Here is a 24,312-nt window from a genome sequence, read left to right on the forward strand (position 1 = left end):
ACGGCAGAAGGTGGCATTCCTCCAGGGAAGAAGAGTCACGCCAGCTGCCTGGCATGCATCAGCGTAGGCCTCCAGAGCGGCACACAGGAACTCCTGGCCACCATTCAGGGCGCAAAGGTCATAGAAGCAGGTCTCAAAGTAGCTCTGGGGGTTGATCACGGCGTGGCACCGCTCAAAAGAGCCAGGCCTGGCAGTCAGCATGCCACAGAACTGGTCCGATCGGTAGAGCTTCTCGTCTTCCGCGCTGCAGGGTGGGGACGGGACGGGGACACCGCAAGAGGAGTCACTGTCTGGGACCTGCCAGCTCTCCCCCAGCGCATTGGAGTCTGCGGCTTGCTGCCCGTCGGGCATCATGTAGTCGTCCTCTCTCCGGTTGTTGAAGTTCCCGCACATGCCACAGGTCAGGTTGAAGTAGGTGGTGGGCACCTTCACCTCCACCGAGTGGTCAGTGTCGTAGGACACGCGGAGGTTGAAGTCTGTCTCCAGGACGATGTAGCGGCCACTCCTGCTCACCGTGATGGCACCTCCCGCTGCGCTCACCGGCAAGGTCTGGCGCACATTGTTCACCTAGGGCAGACGCACCGCAATGGGCCCCGGCCTTGGCCCTGGCCTCCCTGGGCTCCCCTGCCCCTGGGAAAGCAGCTGCCAGGCCAGGCACAGCAAACCGGTGCCCGTGAGGCCCTCACAGCCAGACGCCCCTGCGGCTTGCAGAGCCATGTCTCTGTTCTGAGCTCTGCAGGGGCCTCTGTTCAACATGGGCCACACTGACCGTTTGCCTCTTCCTCCCCCAACCCCTCCAGAAAAGAAAACAGAGCAACCCCGTGGCTTCAGGAGAACCCACGTGGGCCTGGGACAACGGGCATGTCCCGTACATGCCAGGCCCTGCCAGGAAAACCCAGCCCTGCCCTGCAACCGCACCACGCTCGTGCCAGCCTCCCTCGGTGCCTACCAGCACTTGGCTCTTCTCCTTCTTGACAATGGCAATGCGCTCTCCGTACACCTCAACCAGGACTTCGCGCACGTAGGACACTCTGGTGTTGCCACGATGCTCGTTCTTGGCCTCCACATTGAAGTAGGGCAGGGAGGTGCTGTTGGAGCACACTTTGGCCAGGGTGTAGGTGCAGTTGCCCATGAAGTTGTGCGTCACCTTGTCAAAGGTGTTGTAGTGAGGGTCGCCGTGGACGTGGCAGATGCCGTAGGAGTGTTCGAGGCACTGAGGTTTCCCATCCTGCACCCCGCAGTACTGGCCCGCAGGGCATGAGGCATTGGAGCACTGGAGTTTGCTTCCTCGCGCGGGACACGTGCACTTTGAGGAGCAGGTGTTGTCCGTCCAGAACTCTGAGCCCACGGGGTAGTGCTGCCCGTTGTGCCAGCACCCGCACTGCTGGCTGGGCACGCATCGGTCGTTGTAGAGCAGGTACCCGCTGTCGCACACACAGCCCTCCACGCACGGCAGGTTGCAGGTAACAGGAGCCATCGGGTCAACACAGGTGGCAGGGCAGGCTGCAGCACAGGGCTCGTAGTGGCTGTTGGCCGGACAGGTGATGGCTGCCGAGACAGAACACATGGCCGTTAATTACCTGGAGAATATAACACTTCTCTGTGCTGTATTTTCCCCTTTGAAAATTAAGAGTCTATATTTTCTCTGTGGTCTGCTTGGCTCCATGGGTGTTCTGAGTCATACCTGACCCAATGAAACAGAAACTGGTGCCTCTCCTGCTGACAGCTCCCTCTAAATCTCCACGGCACAGAACAAAAATATTTGTTATTCCCCACCTCGCTCTTTCTTTCCTATTTTGTGTTTTCCCGAGAGTAACGATTCGTGGTACCGTGTGTGGACTTACGGCAGAAGGTTGCGTTCCTCCACACAGGTATCTTGACGCCAAGCGACTGGCAGGCATCCGCGTAGGACTGCAAGCTCTTGCACAGGGCCTCGCGGTCCAGTCCCAGCTCACACAGGTCATAAAAGCAGGTGTCAAAGTAACCGCTGGGACTCAGCACAGCGTGGCACATCTGAAACGGGCCGCTGGTGTCAGTGAGGAGCCCGCAGAAGCGGCTGCTGGCAATGACTTGCTTGTCCGTCTCATTGCAGGCTGGGGTGGGGAGCGGTCCGGCAGAGCAGCTGTGGAAGGACAGGGAGAAGGGCCCTTGGGTCACCTGTGGGCTTCTCCTGGTGCCTCCCCCTCCCCTTGCCCGCCACGTCCCCAGTCCTGCTGGGGGGGCCACACACACCTGCTGTCGTTGGACACCTGCCAGCTGTTGCCCAGGCTGGTGGAGTCTGGCTCCAGCACCCCTTCCGGGTTCAGGAAGTCATCTGCTGCCATCCCATTGTAGTTGCCACACATGCCACAAACCTTCTGCCCAAAGGTGCTGGGAAGCGTCACCTCCACCCGATGGTTCCCATCAAACTTCACTCTCAAGCCAAAGTCTGTCGTCACCACCGTGTAGAACCCGCTGGATGAGACCTGCACACCCGCGGATGGGGTGCAGGGCAGGATCTCTGCCACTCCATTGACCTGGAAGGACGGAAGCCAAGACATGTGTTGGAGCAACCCCTTTGGCACAGCTCTCTCCTCTCACACAGCCCCACCGCCTCTCCCCCTTGCGCTTACCATCACCACTCCACCCTTTCCCAGCCTTATCCGCTGGCCAGCCACATCGACATCCACGTATCGGACATAGGACACGCGAGTGTTGCCTCCCCTGTGCTCATTGGCCGCTTCCACGTTGAAGTAGGGCAGCGAGCTGTTGCTCTCGCACAGCTTGGAGAGGGTGTAGGTGCAGGTGCCCATGAAGTGGTGTAGCTGCTTGTCAAATGTGTGGTAGTGAGGGTCTCCTTCCACCACACAGGTCCCTGACAGTGGAAAGACCAGAGGAAACATTCAGTTAAGCACCTCCTGCCGCCTCTGCTCCCCTGTTTATCCTACGTAAAGAACTGAGGCCCCACGTGTGGTCTACTCTGCTCACCGGAGCCTTCCATGGGTGCTGATGTAGTTTCCTCTTCTGAAGGTGTTGTGATGATCGTACCTGGTGTTGTTGGAATCACATCACCTGTAAAAGAGTCAATGGTACAAGTAAATCAATCCTCCTTGCCCCGCTCTTTTTCAAGAGAGAAACTACATTTACTGCTACAAGAAGCATAATTTTCCTCAAGCTGCTCTTCCCCAAGCTGAGCCTTATACCTGTGCAGTATCCCTTTTCAATGGACAGATCATCCAATGCTATGTCGCTCCGAAAATCTTCACCTATCATGCCCTCCAGGACAATCTAAGGGAAGAGACAGTTGCCACCATTAGCTCCGGTTACATATGTGAAGTGCCATTACAAAACATGGTTCACCTCATTGGCATTGATAGCCTTTGCCCTTACCTGCATGTTTCCTGTGCTGTGTACCGTGATCTCTCCCAAGTTCCATCTGTCCCCTTTGTTTCCAGCATCTTTCCATTCCAGTGTTGATGTTTCCTTGTGAACTACATACACCCGTAGGGCCATTGCTTCAGCAGCTCCATACATGTGATACCAGAAGCGGAAGCAGTGTGGTCCTTCTGAACTGCACACTGGACTGACCAAGTGGGCTACCTCACTTTGCTCTTGCTTACTTCCTTGCAGGTAGATATAATAGCCCCCTGGAAACAGCAGAGTGTCAATTTTTCACATTAATGCATCAGGACAAGACAAAATCAATTTACAGATTGTGTACAGTACAACATTTCTTCACCCAGCACTTGTGCTCAACTTTTAGTCCCCAAATAGATTTCCAGCAGATTATACTTGTCTCCTACTTAGGGAAAGGAAAGCCTTCTAAAGGAAAGACTGACTGCCACAGTAATCCTGGATATCTGATTGCTGAAGCCTCTTTACAGGCATTTATCTTAACAGGTCACAGCTCATCAATGTCCTGCACTGTTAATCCACCCCACAACAGATTCCTGACTGCTGCGAAGGTTCTGGATTGAGCCTAGGAAACACGTGGCCTGGATTTGCTGATAAAAAGGTCTTCTTACCCTCTTCCAAGAGAAGCACAGACACTTTTTGCTGTTCCTACCTCCAGTTGTGTGGTCATGGGAAGGGCCAGTATCTGGTGTGGGTGTTGGTCCCTTGTGCCTTATCCAGTCAAAGTTGTCACTGATTGCCTGTTCCCACTCACAGAAGTCGACATCAAATGTGCAGGACATATTGCAGGCTGTTGGTGAGGCTGTATATGGTGCAGAAAGGAAAACAGTTTCCACAATGAGGTTTGGAATCTTCTCTCTATTCTGACGGAGCTGTTCTAGGTCTCATGCACACATGTTCATGGAAAATTTGAAGATGTTATAATAGAATGAGTAGAAGTGACCAGTACTGGAAAACTGGCTATAAAATATGAAATGTTAAGTGCCTGAGAATGTGTGTTATTTACAAGTCCCCTCCTCAGCTGTCAGCATAATGCACTAATATCCTATATTTTTACACTGTGCCACAATCATAATGCTTGGTCATTGCAAATTGCTCAGAGCTGTCCTATTTGGCATAGCAGTATTCAGCTGGTTCTCAAAGTCCTGCTTAGATGGAAATCTAGACATTGTAATGAGAATGCTCTGACATTTCTTTTTACTGTTTCTAAACTTGGATGAGAAGTATTGTCTCAGAATTGGAAAGAGGTTATGGAATGGTTTTTCATGCCATAGCCTCATACTTAGGCTGCCATTTCTTCTGCCTTTGGTAATTACTTCTGGTAGTTCTAGAAGAAAGAACATCTTGCCTCTATGTTAACTAGTCTACCTAGATAATAAGGGCCTAATAGTGTTATGACTGGAAGGCTAAGTGGACCTCAAGCTGCAGGATAGTCCTTTATTAATTTTAAAGCCCTGTTTTGTATATTTCTGAATTTATTTCACATGCTTGGTGAAAACCTGGAGATGTAGATGGGTTGGTAAGTGATATGTTAACATTTGTCAAAAAGATAAAATATTTTACTAAAGCCAAAGTGGTGATTTGTTAGACAAGTGCTCAATTGTCCCTGGCTGAGTCCTTAACTGACAGTGTATGTTGTCTTTCATGACCCAACTCTGAACAGTCTTAAGCCAAAAATGTTCAGACACCATGTTCTAAAGTGAATACTGGAAGCCCATTAGAAGCCCAGTTTCCAGAGATGCAGAGCACTTGAAAGATTCCTGTGTCTCCTTGAACGCCCTTTTCTGAAATTCTGCTCAACTTAGTAATTTGAATTTGTATTTGTAGCATGAGGATTTAATTGGATGGGTATTTGCTAAATGAACTAATGACTTACCACAGATGGTGTCTTTCCTCCATTCACCCAGATTTACACCTGCAAGATCACAGGCAGCAGCATATGCCTCTAAAATCTTGCAAAACTGATCAGAATTCCCCTCTGTAGCACACAGGTCATACACACAGCTCTCGAAGTACGGCTGTGGTGGAATGTGCCAATGGCAGACCTGAAAAGGCCCACTGTTTTTCAAAATAATTTTGCAGAGTTCTTCATATTCTTTTTCTTTTGCTGTGTCACAAGTGGGTGACACAACTGTAACTGGATTACACCTGCATCAAAAATAAACAGCAGCGTGGTTATGTAAGACATCTTTATATTTTGTTCTATTCTGCAAGGCATACCTCAACAGTAATAGAACCATATGCCAAATTCTGTGGATTTACTGTGTATAGACATCTTTAGTGTGCCAAACCCAAAGGAGACAAATATTACAATTTGACTCATAATTCCCCATTAAGAATACAATTGTGAATTGTTGATTTAAGACTGTCTATCTATAGAATGAAGTTCAGAAGAAAACAACAAATAAGCTATTTAACACAAGCAAGATAATTTAAATTCACTATTGTATATAGTAAGAGCAGTAATTTGTATGTGAAAGCATTAATATTCAGATAAATGCTCCATGCCTATGTTAATCATCGTGGAATTATCTTACGAGCAGAATCTGAGAGATATATTTAGACTTCTTATAGTAAGATAATATAAAGGAGATATTTTAGAATAGAGAAGTAAGGAAAAAAATCAAGTTATATGAAAAAAAGGGGACAAATTTCAAATAAAACCCACAAAGTTAAGGTGGAAAACCTCTGAGGGGTGGTTTTAAAATTTCAATTCTTTCTATTGAAAAATGGAGTTATTCAAAGGTGGAAATGCTAGCAAACAAGTAATATCAAAGAAGGGCTACTATGGAATGTAAGTAATGTACATTAATCCTATAACTAGATGATTTATGTTTCAGGCATTTTGCTGTTTCCTAAAGTATTATGAGATACTTACATCCTGTTGTCATCCTTCACTAACCAGCTGTCACCAAATTTATTTGGATCTTGTTCTAGGACTTTATCTGGTTTTAGAAAATCATCCAGTTGGTTGTCATTGAATGTCCCACACAGACCACACAGCTGTCCTTTGTGACTTTCATCAACCAGAATGAAAAGCTCCTGGTCACCATCAAACTTAACCTGGAACCCTAGAGAGGTATCAATGACCACATAATGTCCTTTCGTAGCTATTCTGGCTCCATGGTTCAAATCCACAGGATGATATACCTGAACACCATTCACCTAAAGAAAACAAAACCCACACAACCACGTAAGGCAATAAATCTCATAGGGAAACAAGGCTTTCTTCACCAAGTCAGCCTTCTTCTAATGAATAATGTAGACAGAGAACTTTGGAGTTTAGCAGATGCTAATGGGCTGTATACTTATCCCATACTTTGAATAGTGCTTTGTAGCACAAGTTGAGCTCTGTGCTGTCACAATTACACATATAGCGATACTTGGAATAGCTAGTTTAAAGCGAGCTCTGGTATGTATGAGTCTGACAGTGTGTAGCAAAAATGCTATTTCTATTTTAAAGACCAGATCTATAAAATTTAAACTGAGATTTAGTTCAGCAAAAGCTTTCTATTATATATGAAGCTATGGAGGAAGCTGTTTTTTTCCTACAACCTCATTTAGAAAAGATTTGAATGGACAGAAGGAAGCTATGCTGATTTCTGACTCTTTTGAAAAAAAACCCCACCACCATTTCTGTGAATCTTAGCATGTGCAGTCTTGGAAGCAGAGAAGCCTGATTCAGTTCTTTTGGACAGAAATGTAAAGTGAATAGATGTGATGGATTGTTTATGCTTAAAGTAGAACACTTACATAGGTCTCTTTATTTTTCTCCAAAACAATATGAAGATTTTTCAGCGTGACAGCAACTGAGTTCAAGGCTGTCCAGCTGGGATTTCCTCTATGTTCATTTCTGGTTGTCACTGAAAACCTTTCAGAAGAATTTGTGCATATCTCAACGACAGTGTAATTGCAGTTTCCTTGGAAATGGTACAGTCTCCCATCAAAGGTTATGTAATGTGGATCCCCAAAAATGTGGCAGGTGCTGGGATTCAATGGATAACATCCCAGGAGTCCATTCTGCACCTTGCAAACTTCACCTACTTCACATGTGTCTGAATTGCAAACTACAGTTCCATTTTCAGCGCATATACATTGGCCTGCACAGTCTGTTTGCCAAAAAGATTCTCCTTTCTGTTAGAGACAATAAAATAAAAATAAATTAAAAGAGCTAATGGTGATGATGAACTGTGAAATAAGGCCCCAGACTACATGCCAGAACAAACCTCATAATATTTGCCATTCTGAAGGCAGCCACAGTTGCTCAGGGACACACATTGTCCGCCGCTGATGACAAAACCATTGTTGCATTCACATCCTTCCACACAAGGTCTGCTGCAGTTCTTTGATGCAAGAGGGTCGAGACAGGTTGCCGGACAAGCACTGGTGCATGGATTGTAATAACTATTGGGAGGGCATGCAACAGCTGAAAAACAATAAACAGCACTGAATTGACAATCACAACTCACATGAAAGCACGATCCAAAATGTGATTACTTTGAGCTAGTGACAGTAAGGGGTTTTTTTGAAGCCTGAAATTCCTTTCCTGTTTTCATATCAGAAAGCAAAAGAGAAAACATTCCACAAGAAAAAAGCATGAATGTTTAACACATATATCCTGAATGTTAAGCATCTCCAAATCCAAGTAAAAACTACGCCTCTCTACAGTAGATCTAGTACTTAACCGATACATTTCTAGAAGCACAACGATTGATAAAGTCATTAGATGTAGTCCGGAAATGAACAAACCTATTAACGGCAAAATATCATATAAAACCCAGAGATATTTCCACATTATCATGGACCTACTGTTACTGGTTTGACACAGATTCTTGAGATAATGAACAAAATTCTCCTCTGCTCTCTGGCAAACAACAATAATGAGGTGACATTTACAGAATTTTATTTCTCAATATTTTGAAGTAATTACGTGAAGAATTTCAGATCTCTAAGCTATGTAACTTATTGCCTGAAATCAGCCACTTAAGATAAAAAGGGAGCTATTCAAAGATTCAGTTCTCTACAGAAACTCACGGCAGAAGGTGGCATTCCTCCAGGGAAGAAGAGTCACGCCAGCTGCCTGGCATGCATCAGCGTAGGCCTCCAGAGCGGCACACAGGAACTCCTGGCCACCATTCAGGGCGCAAAGGTCATAGAAGCAGGTCTCAAAGTAGCTCTGGGGGTTGATCACGGCGTGGCACCGCTCAAAAGAACCAGGCCTGGCAGTCAGCATGCCACAGAACTGGTCCGATCGGTAGAGCTTCTCGTCTTCCGCGCTGCAGGGTGGGGACGGGATGGGGACACCGCAAGAGGAGTCACTGTCTGGGACCTGCCAGCTCTCCCCCAGCGCATTGGAGTCTGCGGCTTGCTGCCCGTCGGGCATCATGTAGTCGTCCTCTCTCCGGTTGTTGAAGTTCCCGCACATGCCACAGGTCAGGTTGAAGTAGGTGGTGGGCACCTTCACCTCCACCGAGTGGTCAGTGTCGTAGGACACGCGGAGGTTGAAGTCTGTCTCCAGGACGATGTAGCGGCCGCTCCTGCTCACCGTGATGGCACCTCCCGCTGCGCTCACCGGCAAGGTCTGGCGCACATTGTTCACCTAGGGCAGACGCACCGCAATGGGCCCCGGCCTTGGCCCTGGCCTCCCTGGGCTCCCCTGCCCCTGGGAAAGCAGCTACCAGGCCAGGCACAGCAAACCGGTGCCCGTGAGGCCCTCACAGCCAGACGCCCCTGTGGCTTGCAGAGCCATGTCTCTGTTCTGAGCTCTGCAGGGGCCTCTGTTCAACATGGGCCACGCTGACCGTTTGCCTCTTCCTCCCCCAACCCCTCCAGAAAAGAAAACAGAGCAACCCCGTGGCTTCAGGAGAACCCACGTGGGCCTGGGACAACAGGCATGTCCCGTACATGCCAGGCCCTGCCAGGAAAACCCAGCCCTGCCCTGCAGCCGCACCATGCTCGTGCCAGCCTCCCTCGGTGCCTACCAGCACTTGGCTCTTCTCCTTCTTGACAATGGCAATGCGCTCTCCGTACACCTCAACCAGGACTTCGCGCACATAGGACACTCTGGTGTTGCCACGATGCTCGTTCTTGGCCTCCACATTGAAGTAGGGCAGGGAGGTACTGTTGGAGCACACTTTGGCCAGGGTGTAGGTGCAGTTGCCCATGAAGTTGTGTGTCACCTTGTCAAAGGTGTTGTAGTGAGGGTCGCCGTGGACGTGGCAGATGCCGTAGGAGTGTTCGAGGCACTGAGGTTTCCCATCCTGCACCCCGCAGTACTGGCCTGCAGGGCATGAGGCATTGGAGCACTGGAGTTTGCTTCCTCGCGCGGGACACGTGCACTTTGAGGAGCAGGTGTTGTCCGTCCAGAACTCTGAGCCCACGGGGTAGTGCTGCCCGTTGTGCCAGCACCCGCACTGCTGGCTGGGCACGCATCGGTCGTTGTAGAGCAGGTACCCGCTGTCGCACACACAGCCCTCCACGCATGGCAGGTTGCAGTTGTAGGGTGCTATTGGATCAACACAGGTGGCAGGGCAGGCTGCAGCACAGGGCTCGTAGTGACTGTTGGCAGAGCAGGCTAGTGCTGTGTAATAAAAGATAAACCTATTTATTAATCTTTTTTAAATACTGAAGTATTGGGTTCTGTTTAATACTGTATTCTGTTTTGGTTTGAAATATTTAGGGACATCTTGTAGTTCTGAGGCAGTTTGCTGAATGCCTTTGCTATCTTACCACCCTTTAATTCCTTTTGAGGTTTGGGCTGTTTAAGGTTTCACTCATGGAGAGAATTTCCTAGGAGACCTCTTATTCCTGAAGATGATTGCTTAATTCTTGAACTGGGCTGAGGATAATGGTGTCATGTTAGTTAGTTGTCCTAGACATGTGCCATATTTAGGTCATAGTCCTGATATTTAATTCTAATTATATTGTACCTTCTTAATTAATATTTTTTCAATTCACCAAGGTCTTTAATGTTTGTTAAATAATCAGGATGTAGGAGTGCTCTATTCTATTTTTATATCTTGTTACATACACTACATGTATATATCCAAGCTAATTAGGGGCTTTAAACACTGACATTTTCAGGTGAGAAGATGCCAGAACTGAAGTTTCCTGAACAATCTTTTTTCAGCTTCTCTATGTTTATATAATGCAGTTCACTTTTCAATTACATATTTTCTCGCTGTATTTTTAGCCTGCTTTCCACAGGAGACAGAGATCACACAATTAAATTGTACATTTCTCTGCTCATCCTCCTACTTGCTAAATTTGACCCAGCTAACCTATTGGAAATATGTTGGTGAGACTGGTAGAGGACAAAAACATACTCAGGTCCATTAAATTAAATAGGTGCAAGGCAAAGAGGAGAGATCCTGCAAACTCCTTCAGTGGAAAGAACAGCCACAGAGTGGGCTCACTCCTGCTTAGAAACCATAGGATCTATGAGAGAAAACCTCAGTAATGTCCCCAGCAGAGAAAATGCTCCAGCTAGGGACTGCAGTCAAATGTGAAACAAAAGTCAGAAAGAAATCAGGCTTCAGTCATTCCAGTGTTTACAGACAAGTCTCTTTCTTTAGTCTCCTCATCTCCTATGTGCACAGAAGGCACATAGGGCACTGGATCACTATTTCATGTTCCTTGCATTGCTTCTGGTGGGAAAAGATCTGTTCAGGACTTTCAAACTGTTTAAATCCTGTTCTAAAGGTAATATGTTTGGGGGTTTTTTTCTACAATATATGCCTGAATACTTGAGAAATGTTCTTTATTTAATCTTTACTAACATTCACAGAAGAAAGGTCATTATTCCCATGTAATCTCCATCAGAGACTTCTGTTTATTACTTCAATACTTGACACCTTTTGTCTTGTACCTCTGTGTGTTTCTGTCTCTTCCCCACCCTCACTACCTACTCCACTTCCATTAACATGGTTACAATCTGCATTACACAGGCTTCTTACTTCAGTCCTGGCTTTTTATTCCAGGCTGCCTACCTGTGCTGCCTTCTCCCCCATCTGAAACCATGATTCACTATGCCTGTACAGGACACTGTGCTTTCCTCCACATCCATAAGGATGAATGGCCGGCACTCCCTCCTCTCTTATACATATGGGAGTTTGTGCCACTGATAATGTTTCCAATACTCTCCTTCTCCCTTTATCCCAGATCTTCTGCTCAGCTTGTCAGACGTGCTCCTCCTTCATCCTACTCCCTTTACACTGCTACAAAACTATGAGTTTCTTCTCTGTTCGATCTCAGGTTTATTCCTCCCATCAGCTCTGATTTCATTATTCCTGCAAGAGCAACAACCTCCAGCCCCTGGACCAGCTACCTAGTCTGTGTTTCTTTGTCCCTGGCTCTCTGCCTAGCCAGTTTCAACCTGTCCTTCCTCTTTTCCATAGACTTCTAAGCAAATTCTCATTTTCCTTTCTAGATCCTACTTGCTTTCTCTAAATACAGGGTCTTCCACTTAGCCTATTCCTTAGTCCAGCTCCTAGTCAAAGCTCCTTTCCCACTGTTCCAGATTGCCTGGATTCCTTATCCCCATCTACTGTTCTGCCTTTCATCTGCTCTGGCTCATGTCCCTTTTATGTTCACATAAGGTATCACGTTAATGTGTTTTTGCTGAGGTTGCTGCAGCAGGAGAAGACACAGCTTCCCTTCTGTTAACTGGGTACCTGGCCACCCTGCAGGGTAGAGAGGCTGGGCGCATTGGAGAAGGCAGCTCAGGCTCTCAGCAGGGAGGGTGGGTAAAACTCTTACATGTCTACTAAGCATGTGCAAAATGAGATACTTTTTCTAAAAGACACTTCAATTTAGGTGTAGCTTTTTCAGAAGGTAAAAACCCCTCTAAGTCACATGTCCCTGAGACACTTAATACACCTGAACAAAAATATAGGGACACTAGAAGAATTCAAAGGAGAACCCTCCAATTCTATTTTAAGATGGAGTAGACAGTATTTTCTCCTTTCATCTGAAGCAGTTCAACTATTTTCACTAGAATCTTCCCAAAGGAATCAAACTGGGGACTGTATTTAATGCTGAAATCTTTAGTCTGATAGTCAAGATTCAGATTGTTACATGATTTCAAAACAGTGTCTTGCAATACTCTGTCTTCAGAGAGTCCTAATTATATCTTCCTGACAAGTGGTAATTTCCAGTAATCTTTGATACATACGGCAGAAGGTTGCATTTCTCCATGGTGTCAGCTGGACTCCTGCAGCTTGGCACACGTCCGCATAAGCCTGCAGGTTTTGACAGAGGGCTGCATTGTTCAGATGAAGTTCACAGAGATCATACTGGCAGGATTCAGAATAACTTTGTGGATCAACTACTGAGTGGCAATTCTGGAATGGACCATTGGGTTCTGTGATCAGACCACAGTATTCATTGCTTTGGATCATATGTTTTTCATCAGCAGTGCAATTTGGAGTATGGCCATCATCTGGCAAGCACCTAGTGTGGAAAAAAATATGATGTGGAAAAATTCGCTGATGAATTTAGGATGCACCTAAGATGGTTTTCAAATTACATCTAACAAAACTACAAGACTGTCCCCAGATTAAGCATGACATGTTTTAAAGCTCTACATTTCTAATAGTTAGGAGAGAATTTCAGATTTTAATATGATTTCAGCCTTATAAACTTTGGGAGGACTGGAACAAGCCCAAATATATGTTGGTTTTCTTTTAAGTCAAGCTTTCTACATGGAAGATACTTAAGAAGGGCAAACAAAAAGTAAAAGCATTTGAAATTAAACCTATAGAATAATTAAATAATATATTGTGAAATTATAAGAGAAATAGTAAAGTATCTCAGAAGAGTTCAAACAAGGTCTTCAAGTATTAGCATTAATATACTATAACAATAACTGCAATCTTAGTGGGTATCTGCAGTGTTTTATTCAAATTTTCTCTTTTTAAGCACACTTAAATTTGCTGTGAAACTTTACCCACATAGATAGATAAAGTAAGTACACTGACATGAATATATTTTATCCCATGTGCCTAACATTTTTGGCCCACATACAGCAGTTTCTTAAAATACTGGTCATTGCATAACCAACAGCTAAGGCCTAACATCCCAGTTGAGTCCTACCTGGAGTCATTGTACACCTGCCAACTGTTGCCAAGGCTGGCCGAGTTTGTTTCCATCTCTCCATCAGGGTTAAGAAAGTCATCTGCTTTGTGCCCATTATAATTTCCACATATTCCACAGACTTTAGACATATAGGTACTGGGAAGAGTGATTTCTGCTCTGTGATTTCCATCAAACTTAACATTCAGCCCAAAGTCAGTAGTAACCACAACATACTGCCCACTGAAGGCAATATTGACACCCTGTGCCAAGGTCAGAGGGAGCACTTGGCTGACTCCATCAACCTGCAGGCATAGAGAAGACAATCATTATAATCACTTCAAAAGAAGTATTTTTAATAGTGACCCTCTTAGATCACATTCCTATATGGAGCACAGGACTTGCACAGTAAGCAGTAAGAACTCACATTGTGTCAAGTATTACTTAATATGAATGTTGTATATGGGCATGTAATTTAGGGCCTTGAAGCCACAGTAACATAGCTACGTAGCTTCCAAGTGTGGTTAAAGTGAGCTTAGTGAATCAGACCCAGCTGGCAAAAGTCCAAGACTTTGCATGGTCTCTCAGTAGTAACTGCTTACAGACCTATTTTTTATTTTGGATAAAATAAGATTAAAAAAATGTAGTTAGAATGAATTCTCAGAAAATTTTCAGGATAGGACAAATCTTAAAAAAATCTTCATTTTATTTCTTTCTCTTTTAATTTTCACATTTGAAATGCCAGACAATAGAAAGTAAGTGTCCAAGTAAAATTTTCAATTTATTTAAAATTTACTTAAGTTAGTATCTACTTTGAACATTTGTTCTTATTACATATGTAAGAAAGTTTGTTTTACTTAGAAACATATATATAATAAAAACAGTAAATACAGGGGAAAGGTATGAAAGAGAAGCTGTTAGGCAAATGTGGATATATGAGTTCACTATGTTTCTAAGATCATATGGGAAAGGTCTTGGTATACATTTAAACCTTTATCTCCTGTCACATAAATTGCTGTACTATTTTCTTATAAGAAGGGTGGTAATGAATTAAGGTGACCTATTCATTTATTGGGGGTTTGAATCATACATGTCTGCTGTCTTGGTCCTTTATGGAAAGAAGTCATAAAGGAGCCTTAAAATACAATAGCTGGTCAACTGACACAATCAGTGTGAGGAGAGTCATCAGAACGTCACTCTAGGACTTTCTCATCTGTTTCTGCCTTATGGCAAATGCCAGATGTTAAGTGAAGTTATCAATGATGTGGAATAACAAGAAATCAAGGATGAACATGCAGCTTTACAGACTACCATAAAGCATCGGGAAATAACCACCAGGACTCAGTTAATGCAAGGCCTTTTTATTCCCTGGTGCAGATCAAGCTTGAGCATGGGGGGCAAGCTAGAAAGGTAGTCTAGCCCACCATCCCCATCTGGAGTGTCAGCTCTAATCCCACCTTTTAGCAAGACAACACAAAATTTTAGCCTATGTTTTCAATCCTGTAATTCCAATGTTTAAGAACTCCACACTACTCCTACTCCTAAATATCTGACTGCCCTCTGAATAATACTGTATGCAAGCTGGAAATTTGTAGTCATTGTACACCAATTTCTTCATTCACACTATAGGTTACTGAGGATAGATAGTGGGCTCCAATCTTACCTTAACAACTCTGTTTTTACCCAGGTTGATCCTGTAGCCGTACAAATCAATGTCCACATATTGGACATAAGACACACGAGTGTTGCCTCCCCTGTGCTCATTGGCCGCTTCCACGTTGAAGTAGGGCAGCGAGCTGTTGCTCTCGCACAGCTTGGAGAGGGTGTAGGTACAGGTGCCCATGAAGTCATGACGCTGCTTGTCAAACGTGTAATAGTGAGGATCCCCATGTAGACTGCAAATTGCTTCTGGAGACAGGAAAAGGGAATATGTACTCATTTCCATATGGATACATCCAGAAAAGCCACCTCATTGTGCAGAGGGAAAACACAATCATCCCCATTTTATAGATTACATATGGAAGAACTGAAACAGAAAAGGCAGATTTATATGGCATAAGGCAATGCCATAGAGAGATACCCAAAGAAATTAACTGAAGCGAGGAAATAGCACTGGTAGTAAAAAAATTTAGGTGCCCTTCTACAACCCACTGACTAGCATATGTTATGTGCTAAAATTACCTGTCACTGGAGGTGGTGTAGATTCTGTTGGTGTAGGTGTTGGTGGTACAGGGGTAGAGACAGCTTCTGTTAGTAGAAAAGACAAGGCAATGCAATAAGTTATAACATTACAGGGTGAACGCTACTTACACGCCAGCATACCAGATTTTCCACTTATTCTTCACCAGCATAAGGTTAGAAGTTTTCCACTGAAGCAAGTGGAACTGCCTATATTTAAAAATGAGGATGTGTGGGTCTTTTTAGTACTTAGGAAAGCTCATCTGATTGTTAGCTTGTGACAGTGACTGAGTTTGTGCCAACATGCTTCTCTAGAGCTGGAAGTGTATTTACAATTGGATATGTGACTCCCTCTGGTGTGTATGTTAAGGCATGAAGGGCATACTGTCTGCAAGTGTTGGCAGATCTGGGAGTGAGTAGCCTGCCAGCAGATGCCATATAGCAGAAACAAATAATTCTCAGGGCACTTGTGGTTTCTAATCAGAGAGTTTTGTTTCTTCTTGATATTTATTTCTTAGGAATGTGAGAGCTGTAAGAGCTTTCTACTGACAGACACAACAAACAGTCATGTTGTGGAGTCTTCCCTCCTGCCTGCTTCTGCTTGCTAACAAATATTCTTTGTCCATCATAAAGATATCTTCCAAAAGATGTGGTCCTCCTGGTGTACTTGTACGTGTGATCTAGCAACACCAGGATGACTATTCTCTTGATGTCATGTTCATTCACCTGGTGCCATGTGAATGAATAATGTACTTCCAGAGATTCAGATCCAACAGACTGACTAAAACCTTCAGAGCACTCACACATTCACTCCTGACCCTTTGCAGAACAAAAACCAATTCTCTTCATTCAGGTACTCTCGTATTGCACCGTTGTGAACCCTCTGTTGTGCACTGAGTTGCAACAGCAGTCAGTGTACAAGGAGGTAACTAAGTGATGAATTGATTCATGGAGAACAATGCTTTCCAACCTACTTATAGATGCACTATAGGTGTATAATCATCCAAACGAATCCACAAGTAAGGCAGTTGGTCTTCCGTATTACTGACACTGCTGGCAGCCTTATTTATAGGGATTAAGTCGTAATATAGAAAACAAGTTGTAGAAGAACAAGCTAGAGAATTTTGAATAATGATGCAGTAACTACATGCTATGGTGCTACTGCTTTTGTGCTAACCATGTGATTCAAAAATCAGCTGGATGTGGGGGTTTTGCAAGATACTTATGGTTATAATTTAGAAAAAGCCAATAGACTTCACATAACTTGAAGCCTAGTGTATACTGATAAATCTCTGCACAAAATGATCCTGTTCACTTAATAAGCACTAACTTCAAAACTGAAGGTATTTTGTAATAACCTATCTACAAAATGGGATCAGCTCCTTTGGATGCACTGGTTTCTTGTCCATCTGTTTCTTATATGCCCATTTCTTCATATCCAGCCCCCTACTCCAGTGTAAATGCAGATTTTGCATATCTAGCAGAGAATTGTTCTTTTTGCTCTTTCAACATTGGCGAAAATGTCTGTATTCCCACAATGGATACTTCCCAATGAGCTTTAAGTTAACTTTGTTGTAGAGATGTGACACAAAATAGAAGAAAACCTCCTAAGATTATTGTCCTTTGAGATCTAAGGTGAAGAAGTTGTGCAAATGACAATATAAATGTCAAACATCATAGCCTAAAAACTGCTTGATAAGGTTGCCATGGAAGCTAATTTTTCCTGTGACAAATGGACATATATTTAGTTTTCATGTGACTGATTAAAATATCTATTCAATCAAACATTCTTGTAGAAACAAAAAGGTTGGGAGGACTTTGGCTTTTACCAGACCTAATAATTCACTTAATTTTCCTCATATTAGTAGCCATACAGCTAAACAGAGGGAGGAGCACTTTTCTTTTATCTTTTGGGAGTTACATTAGTGCACCATCCAGTGGCTGAATCATGTGCTAATATGCCTGGGAAGATGAAGAACTGTCTTTCCCTAACCTTCAAAAAATGGGCCCCAAGTTTTTTTCACAGAATTTTAGAGAAAATTATATGTTCTGAGGGTGTGGACCTAAACGGAAATCTTTGTCCTGGCTAGTGTAAATTGAAAACATTTTATTGTCGTTATACGAGTAACATTTCACAGAGAATGAGGCCCGTTAAGACATAATGACACTTTCTATGGGGTTTTGAGCAAGTTTCTTGTTCAATTCACACTTTGTAAGTATTGCATGCTTGTCAGTAAAGATGGGATTAAACTGTAATTCACTTCCAGATTTTAGTCATCCACACTTTATGCCAGTCTTGACTGATTTGTTACAGGGTCAGGGATCAAGCTCTGATTGCTGATTCATAGTCAGAACTGGTAGTGCAACTCAGCTTTATTGACTCACCGTTATTTCTTTTTGTGACATATGGCAGTGATATATATTTGCTGAGCTCATATGAACTGAGATTCGCTGTAAAATGCATTTAATCTGGAATCCAAGACCAATGTGCATAGCCTTGGCTAGGTTTAAAGATGCACTTGAGACTTAAAGTGAAGGTAAAGTTTGCTGGACCTTGTGAAAATGGTCACATTTGCAGAGAAGGGGATAACTTATTCTGAACATTTGAGGTAATGAGGAAAGATTTAGGAAGAAACTACAACAAAAGAGACAACATTCAAATAAAATGAGCTGTAAAGTTTTGCCATTTCTCTTTCGTGGTTTGAATTTATGAGAGTTTCTATATTGTATATGGAATTGAGTAATGGTCAACAACTTAAACAGAGATGAGGAAGGAGCATACATTAAGGTGCAAATACAGACTTACCACAGGATCCATCCCTTAGTCTCACATTGTCCAGTGCTGTATCCCCATATTCTGTCAGTCCTCGGACAGCCTCAAAAATTACCTAGGCAGGACACAAAGCAAATGACTGCACCAGAGTTGCTTAGGCAAATATGAGACCATTTCCCTTAGTATATGTTCAAAATATTCTTTCTGGTCTATCTCTAAAGGCATCGAGTAAGCTGAGTCTATAACGGTTTTCCTAGTTTCCCTCAGAAGTCTAAAATATATTTTCTGTAATAAGGTAAGGACTTCAAGAAGCATTGGCCTCTATTTTGCTGACTGATAAATGATTTATGAAAATTAGTTGTCTGGATTCTACAGAAGAGTCCAATGTAGGCAGTATCCCAAAGTTCAAACCTTAGCTCACAGCAAACAAACCTGCATTTAATTAAGGCACCTATAGTTCTTGACTTTGTGATAAAATGAAGGAGAGAAGGAAGGGAAAAAAGAGAAAACTAAATATATTTTATCACCTAAATAACAGCACCAGTAAAACTCAAGGGTGTTGTTTTTTTCTTCTCTTCATTGGCATAGAGCATGGGGCCATTATATTTACAAAATATAAACAAAGCAAATCACAGAATCATCTAGGTTGGAAAATACCTTGAAGATCACCTAGTCCAACCATTAACCTGACATTGACAGTTCTGAACTTCACCATATCCCTAAGCGCTATGTCAGCCCGTCTTGGTTATCTTTTCCGGCTTACATGCACAGCCTTTTGCAGCCTGCAAGGGGAGAACAAATACTGATACTGTACAAAGAAATTTATTCTGAAAATATATTACCTTTATCTTTCTCTGTGCTGGAAAAGTATGAGTGATGGCACCATATTTCCACAAGGCACTCTGATTTCCCTTCCGACTCCACACCACAGACTCTCCTGTGCTGTCTTGGATAAGCACTCTCAGCTCATTCATGTCTTCTGATCCAAACATATAGTACCAGAAGTCTATGCATATTTTTTCAGAAACTACAGTATCTGGGCTCTCAAGCCTGTTAGTGTCGAATGGGATCAGATTACTTGCTTCTTGATAGATGAAATAGCCTTCTGCAGAGTGAAAAAAATTAAAATATGGTTGAATCTTTGTAACTTGTTAGGTGTCATTTAAAACTGAAGTACAACCCAACTCTGGAAAAAATCAAGGGCATCATTAGCAGTGCAAAGAAGCAAAGTAGAGGGCATTTGGAGTTTACATTGCAATGGTTAGCACCATGTAGTTATCCAAACTAGAATGTGAGCTGGAGAGCAAAGCAAATAAATCCCATCACACACAAACAGTTATTTTGGGATCACAAATAAAGAGGTAGTCCTCTTTGAAGAGACAGCACCTCCAGACAAAGTGCCCCACTGATCCATGTTCAGTTTCTTCTTTCCTCAAAGGAAAATAATGTGATCTGCTATACACCTTCTCTTGAGGGATATATTTTTTCCTAAAGATTTTGGTCTTAAGATGAGCAAATTGCTAGCACAAGGGATTTGTCAGCATTTGTTTTTGTCTCAAAATGGAAGGGATAGAAAGCAATGTAGATATTTCCATCAAAATATTTAGGTTTGACATAATGAAAAGGAAGGAAACTTTTCAAAATTCAGAAACTCACAGTATTTCTTTTAGGATTTGAAATGTTTTAGTATGAATTGGTTCAATATGAGATCATATTTTGCTTCACTAGGGCTGAAGTTTTCACCTCCCATGGGCAAAGATCAAAGCTACATTTTCTCAGTGCAGTTAAAGTCAAGTGTCTCCCATCTGACTATGGAAAGGCATCAAAAAGAAATGAAAGACCATTTCTATATGGTAAAGTATAGCTCCACACAACATTCATTATATGTTTTAGTTGGCAAGAAAATGTAAGCCACATTTAAAGTTATACGGTCTGTGTCAATTCAAAAAGCAAAACATTACTTTTTGTGTGAATCCAAATTAAAAGTATTTATTCTTTCAAGAGGCCAATTTAAATGTTATTATCAAAATATTAAAAATGCAGAAAATTATTTAGCAAAAATCCTAACTAATACTATTCTAATCCGCTTACTAAGTCTGACAGTAGCTGACCTTTCAGTCTCAAGATAATTACAGAAAGCAGTATGACTGCAGACTGATCCCCCATAAATGGATCTGCTAATGCAAGGATAGCGGTTCAAACAGAGATGGAGCCATACTAAGCACTCGTTTGATGATATGACCACATTAGACCCCAGATTTTCAATCACATGTAGCTGAGAACAAGGTTTTTAAAGATACTCATTAATTTCAAATTTGATTTTGTAATACTTTGCTAGCATGAACATTATCTAGTGCTAGTACAGTGATCATTACATTTATTGCCTTTAACTGATATCAGTGTAATTTGGCCATAAGACCTCTCTTGAATAATGATCTGTTGGACATCACTGCATGATGTAATTAGCTTTCTTCTACTTCCATGCACTGATAAGGATTTCCAACCCATGATGGGGCAACCCAGTTTAATTTACTTGTAACTGACATAGTGAAAAATCAGACAGGTGCCATCATGAAATGAAACTGACACATTTCAAAGGGCTTCATGAGTCTCTTTTCTCTTTCAAAGAAAGAAAAATAAAGGTCGTCAAGCTGTCTTCAAAAGGCAGTCAACAATGCCACAACAGAGCACCTACTTCCATCAGGATAGTCTCCATCAGGACCTGTTCCATCAGTCGGAGTGTCATGCTTGGTTCGTATCCACACTCCCTGGTTGACATTGCAAGGTTGTGTCCAGTCACAAAATGGTCTCGAGTTGTTGTTAAAATCACATCTGGTGAGGTAAGCTGAAATACAACACGTGAAAGTAAGAAAGAGCAGCTAGTATGTTCAAAATCTGCCTTAGATGTTAACAGCACTAATGACATGCAGTTACCTGTTTCAAGATCCCATGTTCTCAAGCCACCAGTTGGCCTTTGCCTGATCCTGCGAAGAAAAACAACATAGTGAAGCTCTTGGGGAATTACTGACTCAAAAACTGTGTAAGAAAGAATGTTGGGACCTCAGTACATGTCTTTGGGTCTTTCACTGAATAACTGAATAGATCTAGGATTTCATCTATGTCTGACTCTTTCTCTTCCCATCTGTACTTCTTCATGATAAAGCTCTGAGAGTGAGTCAAAGGTGGGATATGTTCACTTCATGTAGTGTGGAAGGATCCTCTGCTCTGTATCCCATTGAACTGAAAGAAGACCAGCTTTCCTAGGTACAGGGAGCTACAGAAGGACTGGATGGATGCAGCTCATCTCAGACAATACCAGAATAATAGCAAAGACTTGCTATTAACTTGCTCATGGCATTGTCATCCCCACTGTTTCAAAACAAAATGTGTAAAAGACAGTAAACTAGTGTAATGTGTAACTCTTATTTCTTGGAAAGCTATATATTTCCTTTAACCCCTGAAAATCTCTCATGACACAAAGCTGTTATCTCATCCAGCTCTTCTAATTTACCCTGAAAATGCTGCAGAACAAAAGCAGTTAAAAATGCATAGTCCTTGTGGTGCTACCAAGTCCTGCAGAGATGAGTTGACACAAGACCAAAGTCCCACCACAGATCACAGCATAAATGGCTCCGCTCTTTGGGTGTTTTGCATAGGCAACGGATTTCCAGGACTGCAAGTCTATAGTAGTAGTTCTTGACATAGTCTGACAGTGGTCCACAGTTTCAGGAGCCAGGTTCAGTTCCAGTGTCTGTGGTGCCCCCTCCTTAATTATCCTTATTGTACTTGACACAGTATAGAGAATATATATTGTCCTTAGCGAATGCATCACAGTGAATGTCCCCACTACCCCTCAAAATCTAAGCAATGACATTCAGAGAAACCTGGGAGATTACAAGCAAATATCACACAATCATTTCATCAATGAAATACAGCAAGCAACTGGAAAACAGACTGAGCTAAGGCTAACGAGGAAAGAGAAATGTGAAGACAGATAAAGTAAGAAAGTTTTCTTCACTGTTCCTTCCTGGATTTCTTCTTCCATGAGAAGGGGAAAGCTGTGACAAGTTTCCACTTGGTCTCTATTCAGTGCTATCTTTGAACTGTTACACATCAGGCAAGTCCTAATGCAAAGGCTACTGTAGGTACATTCAGAGTCAAAGAAGTTTTATAACTACTGCGGTTATTTAAAAAGGTTATTTAAAAGATGTGCCATTAGAAATCCATGTGTTACAGATTTCTCTCATAGACAGGAGCTAGTGCAGAATTAGGCAACAATAAAATCCAATTATTTCTTCTTTTAAAAAAATGACATAGTTCAATTGTATGACATTCCACATTTAAAAAGTGAAGAAAGGATATTTATCATTAACAACCAAGCTTCCTAAATTAAGCTACATCCCGTACTGTGCTACTTACCCTGTGGTATTCAGCACTGAAATACAGAATAAAATTAACGTGTATTTTAAGTGCCAGAGGGTCCCCATGCTAGAAGACAGAGTTAAGTCTTCTGTGTGGTACAGTTTGCATAGTAATTCACAAGCTGTACTCAGCAAGGAGGAAATGAGGACAACCTACAGTGAAACAGAAGAATATATTGACCAGAGGGTGGAGCTGATTATGAAAATCTGTCCAACCATGTACCAGTTATGTTCCCTGGGTTATCTACCTCGAGAAAAGCACGTATGAACCGCAAGCTCATATTCTGTGTCACTTGCTTTGACACCCTTAGTTGTTTGCTGAAGAAATTTATTTGATTTTGGCAATTTTTGTTGCTGCTGTTGTATATTTTAAAAGTCTGCAATTTTAAAGGGATTTTTTCTGACACTGATAGCAAGACAACTTTCTTAATTTTAAAACTCCTGCCCATCTTTCACTGCTAGTATGTGAGATTTCTCATATTGACTGAATTTTCTCCCTTTCTGAAACTAGCATTCAGCAGACTAGATAACAAAATTTCAATTTACTCATGACAGTCATGTTGTCATGGGCACAATTCAGGAACTTGCTGAAATATTATTGCTACCATATTAGCCCTGTTTAAAAATAAAAGGATCATTTTCTGGTCTGCAATGAAGTCTCTGTTGGTTGCTGGCACAGAAAAAGCAGGTGGATCATACCCACTGCCACTTGGGCCTTTGCTGTTCTGTTCTTTTGCAGCATTCCTTGCACTGGGTTCTACAAAGAAATGGTTCAAAGGAAGCCAAATTCCCTACTTCACCTGGATTTCATGAGTGATGAGAATCAGAGAAGTATCAGAAAGTGTACAGTGTTTCCTTGCATTGCCTGGAAAACCCAGACCATGGCTCTCTTTTTTTTGTCTAAAAGGAGGATGTCTCTGGGACTGGGGCTTTCTGGAAAAGTGACCTCTTACAACCACTTTCCCTTTTTGACTATATTCCAATGATTAAAGTCATTCAGGCTTCATAATTTAGGTCTGGAATTTCTTCAATTCCCTTTCCCCCCGCTCAGCACAAAATATTTTCACTTGCCATTAACAAATAACTGAGGAGGCTGCTTACAGAAACAAGAGAAATAAGGAAGGATCAAGGGAGGCTAAGCAGAAACACAAACATATTTCAAGTTAGATGTTAACTGATGTGTTGACAACGGGCCTGGGGCTGCATTCTGCCACAAGCTCATGCCCCACACAAGCACCTCCAAAGCCAGAGGGTGGATGTTCACTTGACTGGTAATCATCCCTCTCCAACAAAAATCCTTTCCTATGAAAATGTGTGTATTTTTGCTGATCAGTAAACAGGGAAGAGGATTTCTGTGATTTAAATACAAAAGAGACTCATTCCCTTCACAAAACCATTGACCACACTTTTCCAGTTCAGTTGAGGAGAGCTCAGTGTGAGGGGCAGAATACAAGTGACCTGCAGATAAAAGTGGCA

The 24,312-nt window shown here is 42.7% G+C and overlaps 1 protein-coding gene across 1 annotated transcript in view; it reads right to left on the bottom strand.

Annotated features, from left to right (window-relative positions):
- LOC141926875 (IgGFc-binding protein-like) overlaps positions 1 to 22,902 on the bottom strand; it is a 61,219-nt gene extending 38,317 nt beyond the window's left edge. The window contains exons 1-30 of the mRNA XM_074833263.1: positions 22,835 to 22,902; positions 22,025 to 22,230; positions 21,111 to 21,260; positions 19,258 to 19,520; positions 18,449 to 18,530; positions 18,028 to 18,143; positions 16,446 to 16,525; positions 15,775 to 15,852; positions 15,646 to 15,711; positions 15,480 to 15,490; positions 15,128 to 15,369; positions 13,486 to 13,769; positions 12,566 to 12,843; positions 9,375 to 9,973; positions 8,428 to 8,992; positions 8,005 to 8,088; positions 7,620 to 7,819; positions 7,147 to 7,527; positions 6,272 to 6,558; positions 5,526 to 5,541; positions 5,270 to 5,411; positions 4,046 to 4,270; positions 3,370 to 3,626; positions 3,183 to 3,267; positions 2,968 to 3,051; positions 2,613 to 2,854; positions 2,233 to 2,516; positions 1,845 to 2,122; positions 950 to 1,548; positions 3 to 567 (exon numbers count right to left, since the gene is read on the bottom strand). Of these exons, the coding sequence (XP_074689364.1) occupies positions 3 to 567; positions 950 to 1,548; positions 1,845 to 2,122; positions 2,233 to 2,516; positions 2,613 to 2,854; positions 2,968 to 3,051; positions 3,183 to 3,267; positions 3,370 to 3,626; positions 4,046 to 4,270; positions 5,270 to 5,411; positions 5,526 to 5,541; positions 6,272 to 6,558; positions 7,147 to 7,527; positions 7,620 to 7,819; positions 8,005 to 8,088; positions 8,428 to 8,992; positions 9,375 to 9,973; positions 12,566 to 12,843; positions 13,486 to 13,769; positions 15,128 to 15,369; positions 15,480 to 15,490; positions 15,646 to 15,711; positions 15,775 to 15,852; positions 16,446 to 16,525; positions 18,028 to 18,143; positions 18,449 to 18,530; positions 19,258 to 19,520; positions 21,111 to 21,260; positions 22,025 to 22,230; positions 22,835 to 22,902 (6,817 nt within the window). The remainder of the gene's footprint in view (positions 1 to 2; positions 568 to 949; positions 1,549 to 1,844; positions 2,123 to 2,232; positions 2,517 to 2,612; positions 2,855 to 2,967; positions 3,052 to 3,182; positions 3,268 to 3,369; positions 3,627 to 4,045; positions 4,271 to 5,269; positions 5,412 to 5,525; positions 5,542 to 6,271; positions 6,559 to 7,146; positions 7,528 to 7,619; positions 7,820 to 8,004; positions 8,089 to 8,427; positions 8,993 to 9,374; positions 9,974 to 12,565; positions 12,844 to 13,485; positions 13,770 to 15,127; positions 15,370 to 15,479; positions 15,491 to 15,645; positions 15,712 to 15,774; positions 15,853 to 16,445; positions 16,526 to 18,027; positions 18,144 to 18,448; positions 18,531 to 19,257; positions 19,521 to 21,110; positions 21,261 to 22,024; positions 22,231 to 22,834) is intronic.
- Between the last annotated feature and the right edge of the window lie 1,410 nt (positions 22,903 to 24,312).

The sequence above is a fragment of the Strix aluco genome, chromosome 9 (genome assembly GCF_031877795.1).
Source record: "Strix aluco isolate bStrAlu1 chromosome 9, bStrAlu1.hap1, whole genome shotgun sequence".
NCBI classification, from domain to species: Eukaryota; Metazoa; Chordata; class Aves; order Strigiformes; family Strigidae; genus Strix; species Strix aluco.